Source organism: Stegastes partitus, unplaced genomic scaffold (assembly GCF_000690725.1).
Source record: "Stegastes partitus isolate 25-593 unplaced genomic scaffold, Stegastes_partitus-1.0.2 Scaffold234, whole genome shotgun sequence".
NCBI lineage: Eukaryota > Metazoa > Chordata > Actinopteri > Pomacentridae > Stegastes > Stegastes partitus.
Window position 1 is genome coordinate 254,289 of NW_007577965.1, and position 17,144 is coordinate 271,432.

The 17,144-nt window shown below is 41.9% G+C and overlaps 1 protein-coding gene across 1 annotated transcript in view; it reads right to left on the reverse strand.

Moving 5' to 3' along the window:
- Positions 1 to 14,650, reverse strand: part of pip5k1bb (phosphatidylinositol-4-phosphate 5-kinase, type I, beta b) — a 37,157-nt gene extending 22,507 nt beyond the window's left edge. Inside the window, exons 1-4 of the mRNA XM_008281461.1 lie at positions 14,449 to 14,650; positions 1,680 to 1,775; positions 1,507 to 1,575; positions 493 to 623 (exon numbers count right to left, since the gene is read on the reverse strand). Coding sequence (XP_008279683.1) covers positions 493 to 623; positions 1,507 to 1,575 — 200 coding nt within the window. The 5' untranslated portion in view covers positions 1,680 to 1,775; positions 14,449 to 14,650. The remainder of the gene's footprint in view (positions 1 to 492; positions 624 to 1,506; positions 1,576 to 1,679; positions 1,776 to 14,448) is intronic.
- Positions 14,651 to 17,144: the final 2,494 nt, after the last annotated feature.

Genomic DNA, 17,144 nt, shown 5'->3' on the forward strand with positions numbered 1-17,144 from the left:
GGCAGGATAATCCACGAGAATAGTTTTATCCCTGCATCATGACTTCGAATAGCAAAATTCACTTTGTTGACAAATGATGATGGAGGCAGTTAGGCAGCAGGATTTCTTTGCACCGGATGTCCAGCACCTGCACTTTCCGCTGATTTATAATAGTTTTGAATGTTTTTAATACAACACCCAGGCGTTTAATTTTTGAGTGGGCAGGCAGTCAAAGCGTGGTCCTTAGTCCCTCTCCATTCACTCCCTATGCAGAATCAGGAAGCTGTCACAGGCGAAGAGCAGCCTGTTACCACCTACACGTAATCTGTTTTTATGAAGCCGCTCTTTGATTCACTCGCCGCTGCAGCTGAATAACCTCGAGCTTATGAAGAAGTCTGGCTGCTATTCTGATGACAATGCGCAAACCTTTCGCCGCGCAAATAAGTCCTACGTTGAGAGAGCGCTTCTGAAAATGCATTTTTCACAGAGGATGTCATGCTGCGCGGCACTGACCTGGGCAGAAAGACGCTCTCCACCACATAGAAGTCTTGCATAAGCACATCTCTGTCAGGCTTGGATGTGAGGTTGCCGACTGTATAGCCGATACCGAGCTGAATGGCCCCCTTCAAGGCCGATGACGTGGTCTTGACGAGGGGGAGAAATGGAAGAGAAAACATCACATTAGTGCCGTTGTAGCACAATGTCACTGCAATCCTAATTACATACGCTATTAGATGAAAAGATTCAAGTCACATGCTCACACAAGACGGGCCGTGAAATACAGAGTGACTGGTGCACAAGGCTGTGCAATAACAAGGAAGTGATTAAAAAAATTAAAAAATACTTTACATACTCTACATAATGTAGTTTAATCAAAGGGTTTGTCTGGGAGTTAAACCCCGGACGACTCACACCCAACGCTAGAATTATACCTCGAAACCAACAAACCAAGAAAGAAAATGTAAAAAAAAATAATAAACCAGGCGTGTCCAGGAATAGTAATCCTGCTATTTTAACTATTATTTATATTTTAGTCTGAAAAGAGGCTATTTTAACGTGTCACACCGCAGTCAAGAACGATTCATACCTTCTGCGTACCACAATTCTGCAGAATAATTTCCAAACACCTCACAAACCTGCTAGTATTCTTACTGCTCAAGGTGCCGCCACAAAAACACCTTTTGACTTTCTACTCCCAGCTTAAACAGAGGTAGCTACTGTATGGAGCCTCATAATGGTTACATCTGAAGAAATGCTGCCATAAGCTGTGACGTCTACGGTTTAAAAAAAATGAAAGTAAGGAAAACAAATGTGACTGATCTCTGGCAGCCGGCCCTGGCGGGGGTCAGGACATTATGTGCTGCAGAAGGACATTTTAAGGACTCCAGTGACTCAGAAGTAAAGGGCTTGTTGGCTCTAAACAGCGGCATTCCAAAATAAATGTTATGGGACCAGGTTTATATTCACCATAAGAGGAAAATAAAAACCAAACACAGTGAGGCTCTTGTGTGAAAAGTCTGCTTTTACCTTCTTGTATGTTTTCTCTCTGCTCGTGCTCCAAGGCCCTCCCATCCCATTTTCTGTTGTGGTTGACATCTGAATGGAAACAACAAGCCGAGTATAATACAGTGAAAAGATACTTATTTCACAACCTTTAAAATAAAATCTAATTTGCTGAGAGGTCAAGAGCACGAGCTTACCTTGCTTGACGAAAAGCTGTGCCTGACAGACAGCGATCAGGGCGACAGCTCTTGATTGTCAGGTAGAGAAATCATCAGGAGTTGTCAAGGGAGCCTCTGCGGGGAAAAAAAAAAGCAACACAAAGAGTTCGTATTACACAACAAAAATAAACCAGGGCAACGAAACGCTCACAGACATCGCAGTACAGTATGTGAAGCTGCTCCAAAGTTATGACAAGCAGTGTGCGGGAGGGAACGTGTCCACCAGCAAAGGCTCCTTAATTAACTGCGATACACTTGTGAGCCATTCAGTTTGAGGCCATTTTAATACCATCACTCTCCTGTTAATCTCTGCCCGATATGAGAGGCAATTTTGCTACAGTAGTCACTCATGACTCATGAAAACGTGAATGTATGCGTGTAGTTAGTGCCTGCCAGTGTGAAGGTACAGATAGCATACTGTACTTTAGAATGCATCTCCTTGCTCTTCGTCATGTCTGGCTTTCCATCTGTCTTTCCGTGTTCCAGCCCGTACGAGTGCAGAATAACACCTCATAAAGGAGCCAAGCTGCCAAGTGTGTGTAAATGAGGTGTAGCCCTGGGGCTGAAAGCTGGCACTGCCCAGCTTACACCACAACCTTCCTGAGCCGCAAAACACCAGTCTGTCTTGTTTTCCCATATGTTCTCCATGAATTTTACTGCACCACTCCCCGTCCCTCGTCCAGATACGTCTGTTTTGCTGTTTTCCTTCGTTCCCCAGGGAAAAATAAGGCAGAGTGACATAAGTCAATGAAACCGTGGCTTAGTGTGCGTCTTCTGAGAGTAGCAGGACAAAAAAACAAAACAAAACAGCAGACACGCACACGGGGAAGTCTGCAAGGAGTGAGAGCTTAATAGAAACATTGGCCAAATTTGGACTTTTGTCTGACAAGCTCTGGCAAGCCTGCAGTCGCTACGCCACCTGCATATAAATGCACCTGCAGGTCTCAGAGCCTCGACTATTGCATAATGCCTTTCTGCTTCGTCAGCACTTGCGGTTGCCGTGTCCTCCAGTCACCTGTTCTGTACCACATCCTACGAAACCCCAGCAAATCACAATCTATTGCACTGAGTGTGTACACTTCTCAATCTGCCGCTATCAACTACACCCCCGCAAACTATGCTGTTTATGTACGTCACTTGTCATTTAAAAGCCTTAAATATGTCGCAGCCTTGTTAAAAATAGTCTTCAAACAGAGATGCTGTGAGATGAATACATGTTCACATGCACGGATTCAGATATTAAAAGAATGTGGCAGACTCTGACTCTTATCTCCAGACTGAGTCCTTATCTGTGCACCAGCTCTTCTGTTGCTATAAACACAGAGACAACAGCAGATGCATATTGGCTGAAGCAACACCTCCCAGCAAAGACTATTTGTCTTGGTTTGGGTGTGTGCGTCATTTATATCTCCTCTATCACCTTTAAAATAATATCCTGTCTTTCTGATGAAGGATCATGAGCACATGTGCTCACACAAAACTCATCCCGAATGAAAAGATCGTGACCGCCGTAGGACTTTAAGAGAGGCCGAGGCGACATTAAAAAAATCCTTGCTATCGATCACGAGCTGTGTCTGTATAGAAGCAAATCTGTGTAATGAGGTGTTGATCCACCTGAGTCACTCCGCCGTATGACTGGTTATGTGCTCTGAACCTGAGGAATGTTAATAAGCCTGCAGGCATGCCTGTCTGGCTCTCAGCACAGCCCTGGCCTGAGCGTCAGTGTCAAAATGAATTGTGCGGCCCTCCCTCTCACCTGACCCCACAACCCAGCCGCTACTCTAACAGACAGTTTCCAGAACAATCCGTGAGAGGCCCGCAGCTGCAGAGAACAACAGCAGGTCTCTTGTTCACCTCTCAACAAAAGAGAGGCAGACAGATGGACGGACGCATGGATAAAAATGGATGGATGGATGATCCCAATCAACCGTGTCTTGCCACCGTCAGGCGCTCCCATCGCAAACACCGCTTGCCATGCAGGAACATAACAGAGAGCACTAGTGCACTGTCACACATCTGTAAAGCAATACTTTGTAAGTCACAATTACATTAGCGTGCCCTACAAACACAAAAAAAAGCACCTTTGTCAAATCAATGCCTCGGGTAGACAGTGGGTGTGGATGTTTGTGGTCTGGATGAGAGTCAAATGGGTAAAACGATACCGCTGATCGATTAAAAGGAAGCTCTGTACTTGAATCTGCGCGAGAACCACTGAGAACAAGCCTGTGTGGAGGGGACGTCTCTGTTTCTGTGCCTTTGTAAAAGTCAAGCAAGGTCACAGACTTTATATCATCTGATAAACTTGTGCAAAACCAAGATCGTAAGAATAACCCTGTAAGTAAACAAGTAAACTAGACTTAGACAAAGAAAGTGTCCAGTAAAATTCTAAAACTTTTGTACCTCCAAAGTTTCTTGGCAAGCACCTGGCCTCCCACTGTGTCGGGTCATCGTCAAAACCCAGACTCGGTCAACAATGTACTTTTAATACTCTTTACCTTTCCTCCTTGTGAAACACTTTGTGAGCTCAGTTCTCAAAAGATTCCACGTAAATAAGCGTCCTTACTTACCTCTTCTCTCCGTTAGTCTCTCTGTTCCTAAACAACTCTGCCCCCGCTAGTCCACACGCCCTTGTCAGAAATTCTACCACCCTTCAAACAAACACATTTGAGCGCAGATCAAACACTGGTTCTCAAGCCATATCTCCTCCGTGGTTTCAGGGTTATTTGCGAGGGTGCCAGTCAGCCCCGGTAGAAGTCAGATTCTGTAGACTGCCAAGCAATGCTGGCAATGAAAATATGTTGCTGAGAGCAGACATGGGCCGTCTGGTATGACGATTACGCAGATGGAATAAATCTGATCTGTCAAAAAGTCTAAGTAGCTGTGGTAATATTCTCTCAGTGATCCCAGTGAGCAAAGTGTTGGTCCTAATAATTAGGCAGGAGTCAGACAGATCGCTCAACACACCCACAAGCATGTGTTTTAGACATCATTTCAAAATCAGCTACTGCTACCAGTCGGGAGGTGTAGCAGTGAAGGAGGCTGCCACGGTTCCTATCACCAGGACACAGATACCACATATAGGTTCCTTTTTGCTCTGCTTTGCTTCAGTCCCCAGATACTATTGGATTACTGCAGCAGATTGGAGACATAATGGAGAATCGATGGCAGAGCAGCAGTGCAGAGTGCTGAGGACTGGACTGCTGGGGTTTCATGACCCCCACAATCCCCAACTGAGATGTTAGATAAGCACAGAGATCTGGATTTGGATGGATACAATCAAGAAGATGCATGGGGAGTCAGCTTAGCTCGGCCTGAAGGGGATCGGCTTCATCAACTTAACTGCTCTCATCCTTGACTCAGGGAACATGTTCACTTTTACTGTGGCTTTGACTTCCTTTTTCTCTCTCTCTCTCTCTCAAATCTCTTTGCAGTACACAATAAATACTCAATATTCCTACTTATATAAAGTGCAGTAATAGATGAAGCAAAATACACTGTAAATAAATAAATCAACAGTGAAAATCTGGTGCCAAAAAAAAACTAAAAATGTAAAAAAATTATTATTTAAAAATGTGTGAAAATTTTAAAATTCTAAAATTTTAGCTGATTTAAATGCAGTAAAACTTTACAATTATCTGGACAGTTTTTTTTTTTCACAGTTAACACGTGAATTAATACTTTTTGTTGATTTTAGTAGATAATATCTGTAATTTCACAAAACAGGAAAAATCTCTAAAATAACAACAAAAAATATTTCAAATTTTTCAAATCCTAATATACATATTTTTTCTTTGAAATGTATCAAATACTTGTAAAATATCAACATTTTTTTAAGCAAATTTCAATAAAAATAACAAAAATTTTATGGCAACATTGTTGTAAAAGAAGAAATTATTGTTTGTAAAAATACAGATAATTGATGTGGACATTATGTACCGCTTTGGTGGGTTTTGTTTACACTTAGCATGTAAATAATCCTTTTTTTAACTTTGATTTTACTGGATATTACCTGTAATTTCACAAAATGGGGACAATCTGTAAAATAAGTAGACAATTGTTCCAAAAATTACAAGTAAAAGCTGTTGAAAATGTTTGTTTTTTTTTACAGTCTATGTATGTATATGTCGTGTCTGGCTGTCGTCATTATCATATTCTGATAAGCTGAGTCAACACTCGCTTGGTGTTGTGTCTGAACAGATATTTGGCTTCATGTAAAATAACTGCTTCTGCAAAATGTGTTCTGTTGTGGATCGTGTGTTTAGGAAATAAGCATTGCAGCAAAAATAATGTCCTATAAATGACAATAAAAAAACAAAAGACATGCAGTCCTCTACCACATATATCCCCGAGATATTTTAAGAATGACTCTGTTTTCCCACAGTCACAGAGTGAGACGGGCCGAGGAGGAGAAAATGACGACAAAACATACAAGTTTTCTGGCCACACAGATACATCTCAGACACACACACTCTCCTGCACTCGGTAAAGTGGTTAACCACAGGAAGGTATTATTTTGAGTTGTTTTTTTGGTGTGTTCTGCTCTATATTTCACGTCATCCTCTGGAGGTGTGTTTGCTGTCATCGTCCCTCTGTGGGACAAACAGCTTCAGAGCGCCGCCTGCACATCAGCCACAATGCAGCACTGCAGAACCTGCAAAGAAGCATGATTGTGTGCGTGGAGGTTACATGCCTAAATGAGATTAAACATCTGAAGCCACGCCAGCAGCCCACGAGGGGGTGGTTGGTGTGATCACCAAGAAGAAGACAACTGTTTTAATTTGGTCAAAGGGGAGCACCAAATGAAAAGACTCAGTTATCAGAAGGGTTTGGTCTAATGCTTGGTGTGTAACATCTAGTATGTATGTTACTGACGTTAACATGTGCACAATTAGAACATGCGGTGCACTGATTAGTATTGAACTGCTGTCACAAAAGCTCATAGGAACCATTAAACATTAGATTTAATGACAAGCGCTCTGGCTTTCTAGTAGAGCCGCCTGAAGAAATCCCTGAGATGTATCCTCTGGAAACTCTGAAGAGTGTTTCACTGATAAAGCGGCCGAACAAGCTGGCGTGTTTTCAAATACAGCGATCTCTGCTTTAACAGCGTGATGCTGCAAGGAAAGGCATTACACAGGTGTGAAGAATAGAGGCTCTCTGCGCTGAACACAGCTGTTACGCATCTAATAGTACACTGCAGAGTGGACAGCGTGTCCTAAGAATAGCTTCTCCTTAATCTTAATATTTGCTTTAGCGGACTCAGTGGTTTGAATGTGCGACATGTACCACTGATCATTCGACTATCTCTAAACATACGTTTTAATGTGTGATATTATATATTAAGATGGTGTTTGACCTTTTGGTAGCGTCAAATAAAGAAAACCAGGAGCTGGGGGAAAAGAGGGACGACACCTGCCGAGTGCTCTGACCTTTCAGATGTGACATTAACAGAAAAAAATGAGCCGGAAAAGACAGAGGGTAAAGAGAACAGAAGGAAATAGAGATACAGAAGGTGTGACACTAAAATATTTTGTTGGGGTTTTCCCTCAAAATTTCTTGACACAGCGTACACCACAAGCTGAGCAAGAATGAAAGCTCTGTGGTAATAACAGTAGTTCACAGTCACATCGGACGGCAAGAGAATGGATATATTTAATTTTGTAGGATGACATGAATAACAGAAAGCCGTGGGGAAGTTTCAGCCCGTGTATTTGTAATTCAGAGAGCGTCTCACTCTAGCTCCAGTCTGCATGAGAATCAGTGAGGAGGAGGTCACCCTCTGTGTCCAGAGTCACATGATTCAGCTGAGGGAATGAAGGGGGTGAGCGAAACATAGAGATGAATATATAGAAAGAAAACAATGTTCTCTAAAGACGCAGAAGCGGAGCGAGGCCGCCCCGATGGAGCGATACAGCGCAGCCCGGCTCTCTGAGACAAGGACTTTTTACAGCAGGCTGATTATGTTCAACCACCAGCGATGAGCCTCGGCTCCTGTCGTCACGGCCCATAGAAAACACAATCACATGGCACAAAGACAATGAGAGACACATTTGCTCATCTCTGCCAAGCCCGTCTTAGTTTCACTTGGCCCTGGAGTCCAAAGGTCCTCTGACTCTCCTTTAAGCCACAAGGGAGACAGGCAGGTTTATTACATATCGCCGTGGACACAAATGGCTGAATGATTCTGAGAAATGGCCAATCATGAGGGTAAGAGGGGATTGCCTTGTCCTGCCTTTATTGATCTGAGGTCACAGGTTGCTACAGAAAAAGAGGAGGAATGTGACTCTGTCAGCTCTGCATTTTTTAACTGTTTTCTCCTGCTTGTTAGCCTCCACCCTCCCCTCCACTCCCTCCTTCCCACTATCTCACTCTAGCACCCTCGGGTCCCCCGAGTGGGCCTCAGCAAACCTCGTCATTATCAGGGCAGGAATGTAGGAGGGGGGACATGGTGGACTCAGCAGGGCCAAAACAACAACAACAACAACAAACATCACAACCTCTGAATAATTTGAATTCCTGCGAGGCTGCCAGCCTATCGCTCTGCCAGCAGCCTCCAATCGACCAATCAGTAGGCAGCGCACAACAATTACAAGCCAATCACTGCTGCAGGCCTCCTTTGAAAAGTTTTTTTTTTCTGTGGTGCAGACGTGCTGCATGGACCGGGAGGGGGGAACTCCGCTTTGGAGGTCATTAAGATCAAAGCGATAGTGCCGGGAAGTTCTGTATCCATATTCAGCTGCTGCAAAGTAAACCAAGGGCATTTTCACAGACTCTGATAGGAGCGAACGCCGGCAGATTAACACACTGATACACAAACACTCCATCTTTGTCTGTAGGAACATGAGTTTAAGAAGTCAGAGAAGCAGAAAAACAACCTAAACTGCAAAATACAGTTGAAACCAGACGTTTACATGCACTGTATAAAAAGATTTCCGACCTTTTTTTCATTATCTGACATTAAATCAGACTAAACGTTTCCTGTTTTAGGTCAGTTAGGATTACCAAAATTATTTCTATTTGCTAAATGCCAGAATAATGAGAGAGAGAACTGTTTATTGCTTTCTTCAAAGTCAGAGTTTACATACACTAAGATGCCTTCAAACTATTTGGGAAAGCCCAGATGATGATATCATGGCTTTGGTAGCTTTTAATAGGTTAATTGACAACATTTGAGTTAATTGGAGGCACACCTGTGGATGTATTTTAAGTCACACCTCAAACACACTGCTTCCTTCTGTGACAACATGGGAAACTCTAAAGAAATCAGCCAAGATATCAGGAAGAGAACTGTGGACCTCCACAAGTCTGGTTCATCGTTGGGTACAGTTTCTAGATGCCTGAAGGTTCCTCGTTCATATCTGTTCAAACAATTATATGCAAGTGTGGGAATGTCCAGCCATCATACTGCTCAGGAAGGAGACGGGTTCTGTGTCCCAGAGATGAACATGTCTTGGTGCCAAATGTGCATATCAACCCCAGAACAAAAGCTAAAGACCTTGTGAAGATGCTGCTGAAGCTGGTAAGAGAGAGTCATTATCCACAGTGAAACCAGTCCTGTACTGACATGGGCTGAAAGGCTGCTCAGAGAGGAAGAAGACATTACTCCAAAAGCAACATAAAGAAGCCTGATTACAGTTTGCAAATGCACACAGGGACAAAGAGCTTCATTTCTGGAGACATGTCCTGTGGTCTGATGAAACTAAAACTGAACTGTTTGGCCATAATGACCATCGTTACATTTGGAGGAAAAAGGGGGAAACTTGCAAGCCTGAGAACAGCATCCCAACTGTGGCAAAGCAGCTTACAAGTCTGACTCAGTTCCACCAGTTCTGTCAGGAGGAATGGGCCAAAACTCTATCAAACTGTTGTGAGAAGCTTGTGGAAGGAAACCCAAAATGTTTGATCCAAGTCATACAGTTTAAAGGCAATGCTACCAAATACTAAGGAAATGTCTGACTTTGAAGAAAGTAATAAAAAATTCTCTCTGTCATTATTCTGGCATTTAGCAAATAGAAACAATTTTGGTAATCCTAACTGACCTAAAACAGGAAAAGTTTAGTCTGAGTTAATGTCAGATAGTGAGAAAAAAAAAAGGTTATATGTCTTTTTACACAGTGTATGTAAGCTTCTGGTTTCGTGTCAGGTCACATCATTAACATTACATAAGGTGCCGTCAATGTGGACAATTTGTATCTTTACTCTTAAACTCTGTGTCACTGAGGCTGAGACATTCTGGCTTTCTGTCACTAAAACAGGTCAAGAAAGTTTTTCTTCTTTTCATGTTCTGCCAATACTGTGTGAACATTAGACCCTCTAGATGGTTCCCAGACTTACAAAAACAACCTCAGAAGTCCTAATATCACAGTTTTAAGTTAGTCCTGGCAGTGACTAAATAAATAATCTTCATGTGTGAAACTGGTGGAGTCCCTCGTTAATTATTCACTTGACATTCATTTTCAGTATGAGCAGAACGGATTCTTGACATCAGAATATCGTCCTGGTAATAAGAACCGAGAAAACTTGTGATATTTAAAGAATTTAAACCTATCAAAACATGCGTGTACTTATTTAGTCACGCCTGTTTCACGCTGGTTGTTAACAAGCCATTTTGCAAATGTCTATGTTGACAATTTATTTTACACAAACACAAGGTTACTTTAATCTACTGCAGAGTACATGTAAGTCTGGATCATTTAGAGTAAACACAGATAAAAGAAGTGCGTTTCCGTTCAGTCGCATACAAAATGGGAGGCTTTCATTCTCTAACAGAGTTCACATCATGTAGGGTTGTCACAGTCCAAGTAATAAAGATGAGTTAATCATAAAGTCCTGACGGGGTGCTGGTGGCAATCAGTGGTACGTGGTATGTGCTGACAGGAGGGGAGCCTGGCCAGTGAATGAGGACAATAAAACTGATAACAGAAAGAGAGAGCAGCCCACGCCGCGCTTAGGTGGAGGTGCAGCGCTGTTCACAACTGAACAGGTGCGGAGCCTGAACCTCGCCGATCAATAGAGTATGTGGGTCAAGCTGACCGCTGACTTGTCGAAGGATTTATGCTGCACAGGATCTCCTTCTTCAGCTGTGCTCTGATTCACTGTGCTGGCCACGGAAAACGCTGCATTTAATTCCTCCTGTAAAACTATTCTGAGGAGGCCTGGGGCTCAGGCTAAAAGAGTCAAATTCCTTTTTTGATGAGCTGTAAATGATTTAATTTCATAAACAGAAACAGTGGAAACTGCATCTCCGTTAATTTTACCACGACTGAGATGAGTTTATTTGTGCATCGATAAAATGTGTGACTTAGTGCAGTTCTTTTTCTGGTTATGTGATCAAGTTAAAACATTACAACTGGCAGATATGTCATCAACATAAACTTTCGACTCTCAAATGATATCAGTAGCTGAAGCGTAGCCAGACGATGACAAGAAGTTGCTCACTTTACCGTCAGGATTTGGTTCCTCGTTTTATGGTAAATGGCTTATTTAGAAGTCAATTACCCAGAACAGAACTGGATTAGGCAATAAAAACGGAATCATAGCTGCAAGTAAAGGCCTGACACTGACGTACTGGAGAAACAGCAAAGCAGCATCACACCGTGAGAAACTGTAAAGCTGTTCAACCACAACAACAGATACACTGTAAAAAAAAAAAAAAAAAAAGGTCCAGTAAAAAACTCTAATCTGGCAGAAAGGGTGCCAACGAAAAAATACTGAAGCATTAAAAAAAATTGTGAAAATAACGGCAAATATCTGTACAATAAGGACATTTTTTGCTGATTGAAATACAGTAATAAAATAAAAAATAAAAAGTGAAATTTTACAGTCAAACAATGATTTTTGATGTAGGCATTATTTACAGTTTTGGCCCTTTTTTAATGGTTAAAATGCAAATTAGTACTTTTCTCTGTGATTCTAAAAGTTATCTTCAATTTAATTAAACAGAATAAAGTCTGTAAACTAGCAGCGAATTGCCCAAAACATTATAGTTAAAAACTACAAAAAAAAAAAGAAAATCATTTTCTACAGTGTACAGGTTGAAAAACAGTAAAATTTCAAGTATAACGAAAACAGTAATCGGATTTAGCGTTGCTACGACTGAGCAGAGAAAAGAAACAAGAGGTTGACATGGTGCTGAACAGCCCCAGACAGAAAACAAACTCTCCTGTGGTGCCTTCAGCTCGCTGCAACTGGGACGCTGCACATTAGCGAGAATCTATCAGTGCTCAGGAGTGAGAGAGGATCCTCTGAGAGAAGAATTAGAGAGAGGAGAGGTCGCACTAAACACACACCGACATTACGAGGTGCCAGATTTCATTATCACAACACAGCGAGGCCTTTTTTTCCCCCTTATCGGAACATCTTGAATGTAACCAGACCCAACATGGGGCCACACCCCTGTGTGGACACAAGGCACATCAGTCAGTCAAACCATTATCACGAATGAGAGAGAGAGAGAGAGCGAGCTGAAAAGTACTGTTTAGGGCACCGACTTATGTAACTGTCGCTTAATGAGTCTCATATGCCTGTTATTTTGGTCCTATCACTACTAGGATCCCATGGTACAGTGTGAGCACAGTACACAGAGTGCTCTTTGACCCAAAATCACAAGACTGCACTAAATACCCTCCAGCTCCTAATTGTTGTGCTACCTCTTCTGAGGAAGCCTGAGCAGCTGGGAAAAGATGTGCTGCTGTAGATTTTAAAAAGGTAATCCTCTGCTTTGTGTCACAGTGTTTATCGCAGTTGCAGTCAGTATCACAGTTTAATCGCTAATTTAGGAGAGAATGAGATGCACTGAAGTGAAGCCCCAATAGGAGAAAAGAGCTTGGAGGCACAAAATAAATACGATTTGTGTCGACAAGGCTTTGGCCCCACAAGTGCTGTGGCACTTCTGCTGCTGCTCAGATGGAAAATATTACATAATGCAAGGATGCTTCTCACTCTGACGGGCAACACATCAGCGCAAGGGCGACGGGCAGCGCACGATAGGAGCTCAGGTGTTAGTCCCAAGGAGAGAGCAGGAGATTTGCATGAGTTGTTTTCCCTTTCAAACATCCTGCGCTGAAAGCTGACCAACTCCACCGCCTCGCAGTCAAATGAGGAAGAAACATGCAGTTCGTGAATGGAACTGCACACACACACATATTCCCGTGCCACCGTCTTTGTCTTTGTACTACACCCTGGCTTGAAACCAGTCTGATTTGCATGATTATACATCTTTTCTAATCATCAGCGCATCACAGCTTCACCCAAATTAGTTTCTGCAGTATTTCAGGGAACAATGTTGAGATATTTTTACCATCCCATGCTTTATTAGGCCCTCTTTACACCGCCAGCCCACAAGGTCATAGGGCGATGTTGGCTGAGGAAATACACTTCACATTTCAGATGTTTTCAGGTTAGCCAGTCTGGATTTGGAAAAGCAAGCAAATCAAACAGAAAACTCTTCTGTTGCATGAATTCAAAAAACCCTGAGTCATTTCTAAAGGAAAGCATTTATCACTGATGTTACTGAAGCTCCTCAGATGAAGGCAACAACAAGTGAAAACGCGACTGCCAGCATAACAAAGGGACACATCAAAACGTGCCCTTTATCATGCTTCATTATGACAAAGCAAAACCCTCGTCAGACATCAACTTGTCAGCGATATATAAACACAAGCTCAACAAGTGAACGACAACTACTACGTCCACATCAGCAAGCCCTCAGTTTCTAGTGTTCAAGATAACCTGTTGTCTGTTTTTTCTCTTTAGACTGGCAAAGCTGTTCTTGTTTTGTTTTTTATGGACACAGCCCCGTGAATAGTTTGGTGTTGAGATGGATCAGGGTGGAGGGAACTGTGAAGTGCCTGGCTGCCAACTACCAGCGGGAGAAATGTCGCACTTCACTGTAAAGAGCAGTGATAATGTGATACATACTGAGGCTCAGGGATAATAAGTTCGCAATACAGGAAATCCACCATCTACAACACGTACTGTGTCAAAAAAAAGCTTAACAGCAGACTGAACACATGCAGGTAAGTTTCCCAGGTTTCTGAATCGAGCTATGAGGGGATCTTATTCTAATTATGATTACCCAGCACTCACACACACAGGAGGTTAAAAAGGTCAAATTTCTTCTTATTATTATGTTCTGAGTCAGAGGCTGTCTTCCTCTGTCTCCTGTTGCACAACCTTCAACATGCTTGCCTCATTTCCCATTAATTTGGACACGCTCACTACTTGTTTCTCACAAGACAGTGTTGAGGACGCAAGAACAAAAAAAACACTTCCTCATTAATTAAGAAACTGCAGCAAAAAAAAAAGGTTGATTTAGTCATGAAAACAAAACAACAACAACAAAAAGAGTGTCCAACAGCTACATACAGTACATAACTAGTGGCTTTAGCTTAAACAGCAGCAACAAGAATTCAATTCACAGATGGAGGATTTAATCCACCTCAACCACAACAACACTCACACCTTCACTCACAATCAAACTATGTTCAAATAATGAGTCTGGTGTGGATATGAGCCTGATCAGGTGAGTCATTTTCCCAGAATGACACCTTTACATTACAAACAGGGTATGTGGATGACTTGGTTCAGTTTAAGCGAACACCTGCAGTTTGTTTGTTTTGTTTTCTTCACCTGTCGCGACAACACCTGAGAGCTGCCACTTTGAAACACCACGTACAGCAAATGTGTGTGTGTGTCACTACTTGTGCAGATGTATTCTATCATCTATCGCGTGATGCAGCAAACTCACAGTAATCGTCTTGTTATTCTCGTAGAAATATTGTTTTCCTGTGCTGCAGTCCTCACACGGAGCCTTGGTTCCTCAAGCAGACGATCCCCAGCAGAGAAATAAATGCGATTTAGAGTTAAGGTACGCAGTGTTTGTTTCTCCACCGCAGGCTGACTGTGTCCAACCGAAGAGTCAGTCCTCTGCTGAGAGCAGCGAGAAGCCCCGTGTGTCTGTCCCTGCCCTGCTCTCTCTCTCTCTCTCTCTCTCGCTCTCTCTCCCCTACAACCATCCAGGCGGTGCACCACTGGATACGAGGAAGAAAAGCGACTCCAACACGCCCTCTGCTGCCTCCCCAGGTCTGTCCAACAGCAGTATAAGAAAAAAAACATACATATTAACTAACTAAAGTTGGTGTGACGATAATAAGCTTTCGTAATAGCAGCCTTGCTAATCTTTAAATAGAACTGAGTTCATTTTACTGGTCTGAAGAAACCAAAATAAATGGGGTTGGGGTATGTTAATTATATTTTTAAGTACAAATAAGCCTGTGCTTTTTTTTTGTTTTTATCTGAATATACCAATACAGTTTTTACTGTGAGTCTAATGGAGAGTTTTGAGCTAACAACATTATGCTACATTAGCTTGATGTAGCACTAGCTAGCTAGCTTCAATTCTTTTTTTTTTTAAAAGTGTAGGATAAGAGTTTAATATCAGGGATAATAAAGAGATATTAAAGTTGCATTCTCTGTAAATGTGATTTCTCATAGGAATATCAATTCTTAATTAAAAATTCTCCAACTTCTTTTTAAAAAATTGTAGTATTTCTGTTTGCATTATCTAAGTTGTGTTGCAGTTAAGTGAGAGCTGCATCAAAATGTAGAAATAAATACATCAATTTAAACAAAAAATGCATATGCTTAGTTTGTAATATGTGAAAATGTGAAGAAGTATGGACATTATCATCTTGTGCAGTAACATACAAGTCAACTGCCAGTAAAAAAATAGAAATAAATCATGAGCTGTTTGAAGGCTGTCTAGCTGAGCGAATAACATTATGCTACATTAGCTAGCTAGCTAGCTTCAATTCTTTTTTAATGTAGGATAAGAGTTTATTATCAGTAATAATGAAGTCATATTAAAGTTACATTCCATGTAAATGTGATCTCTCATAGAAATATCAATTCTTCATTAATTAAAAATTCTCAAACTTCTTTTAAACAAACTGGTATAGCGACGTTAGCGTCTTCGCTGCTAAAGCGTTACCAGCGACGGTTCGCCATGTTTTTGCGCTTAAAAACATTGCACAACAAACAAGATGGAGGACGGACGCGTTATGCACGGTTATACACTTAATGCCATGAGCAACTACGCAGGGCTGCTCGTCTCCACACAAAAAAAATCTTAGCATTTGATAAACCTGCGTGTTCGTCTGCCCATTGGCTAGAGGTTATGGCGTCAAAGAGTGTCTGCAACCCGACTGGTTGAATCTGCAAGGGTGGGACTGTCTGAGACACTCATTGGCTCTTCAGGGTGTCAGTCACCCCCCAGAGACCTCCTATTGGCCAAACTAGATGCCAATCAAAAGCTAAGCCTTAAGTGTAGCCGTGTGTAGCACATTTAGCGCGATCTAAAATAGATTCTGCACGATTTCGCCAGAAGAAATGAATAAAACAGCCGGAGCTGATCTCAAGCTCGGAAGACATTACTGCAGCATTTGTGCCTTTAAGGATCTAACACGACTTCTGGACCAAATTATTTTACTGGATTGTTTTCACTGGATCTATGCGGACAGGATGAGACCAATTTGGTGAGGAATGAGCTGCAGAGAGCCTTCAAAAGTAAGAAATGTTGAGTTTTAACAGTTTGCGTTTCTGTACAAAAAGCTCTTTGTGTCAACACTGTGGTTGCTGCGTGTCAGAAACGTTTGCATCATCGGAAAGACGAGACTCTTCGGTTTCATCTGATGTGTATATTGTCGGGCTACTTGATTGAGGAGCCTGCACAAATGGCCGTAATGTTTTTGGAAGGTCGTCATGTCCCGGGACCGGAACTTAGGAATGCTGAGGGGTTAAATATTTGACTGAATACATGTCAGTTAGCCAGGTACAATCAATGTGCACAGCCTTTTCCCTCTTAAACCCCAATCAGCAAATTAAGCTACCTTTGGGCATATTCTGGATACATTTGGCATAATTAGAGGCATCTTTTGGAACACTTGGAAGCGGGGCATATTTTACGTATATTTTTTCATAATGTGATCACATTTTTGAACTTTTCAGGTATATATTGGCACAGGAAGGGCACATTTTGGTACTTTTCAGGTTCATTTTGGAATTTCCTGAGCATGTTAAGATACATTTTAGCATATTAAGTGCACATTCTGGCTTCATTCTGTCATTATCTGGGCACATTTTGTTACAGTTGGAGTACATTGTGGCATTCTTGGCCATATCTTTTGCATTAAATTCCCCAGTAGGCCAGTAGTCATATTAGGCTCCATATAGGCCTAAGAGGTTGAGGGAAAAGACAATATTTTTTTTTAGCTGTAATGAACAGAGACCATTGGGTCTGAATGTAATTTACAATCATATAAGTGAATGCAGAAAAACAAACAAGACTTAACATTACTGACTCAACCAAATGCGTATTGGAGAAGTGTGGCAGAGAAAAAGGACAAGCTGGAAGCTCTAGTACAAACACTGGAAAGCATTTTTATT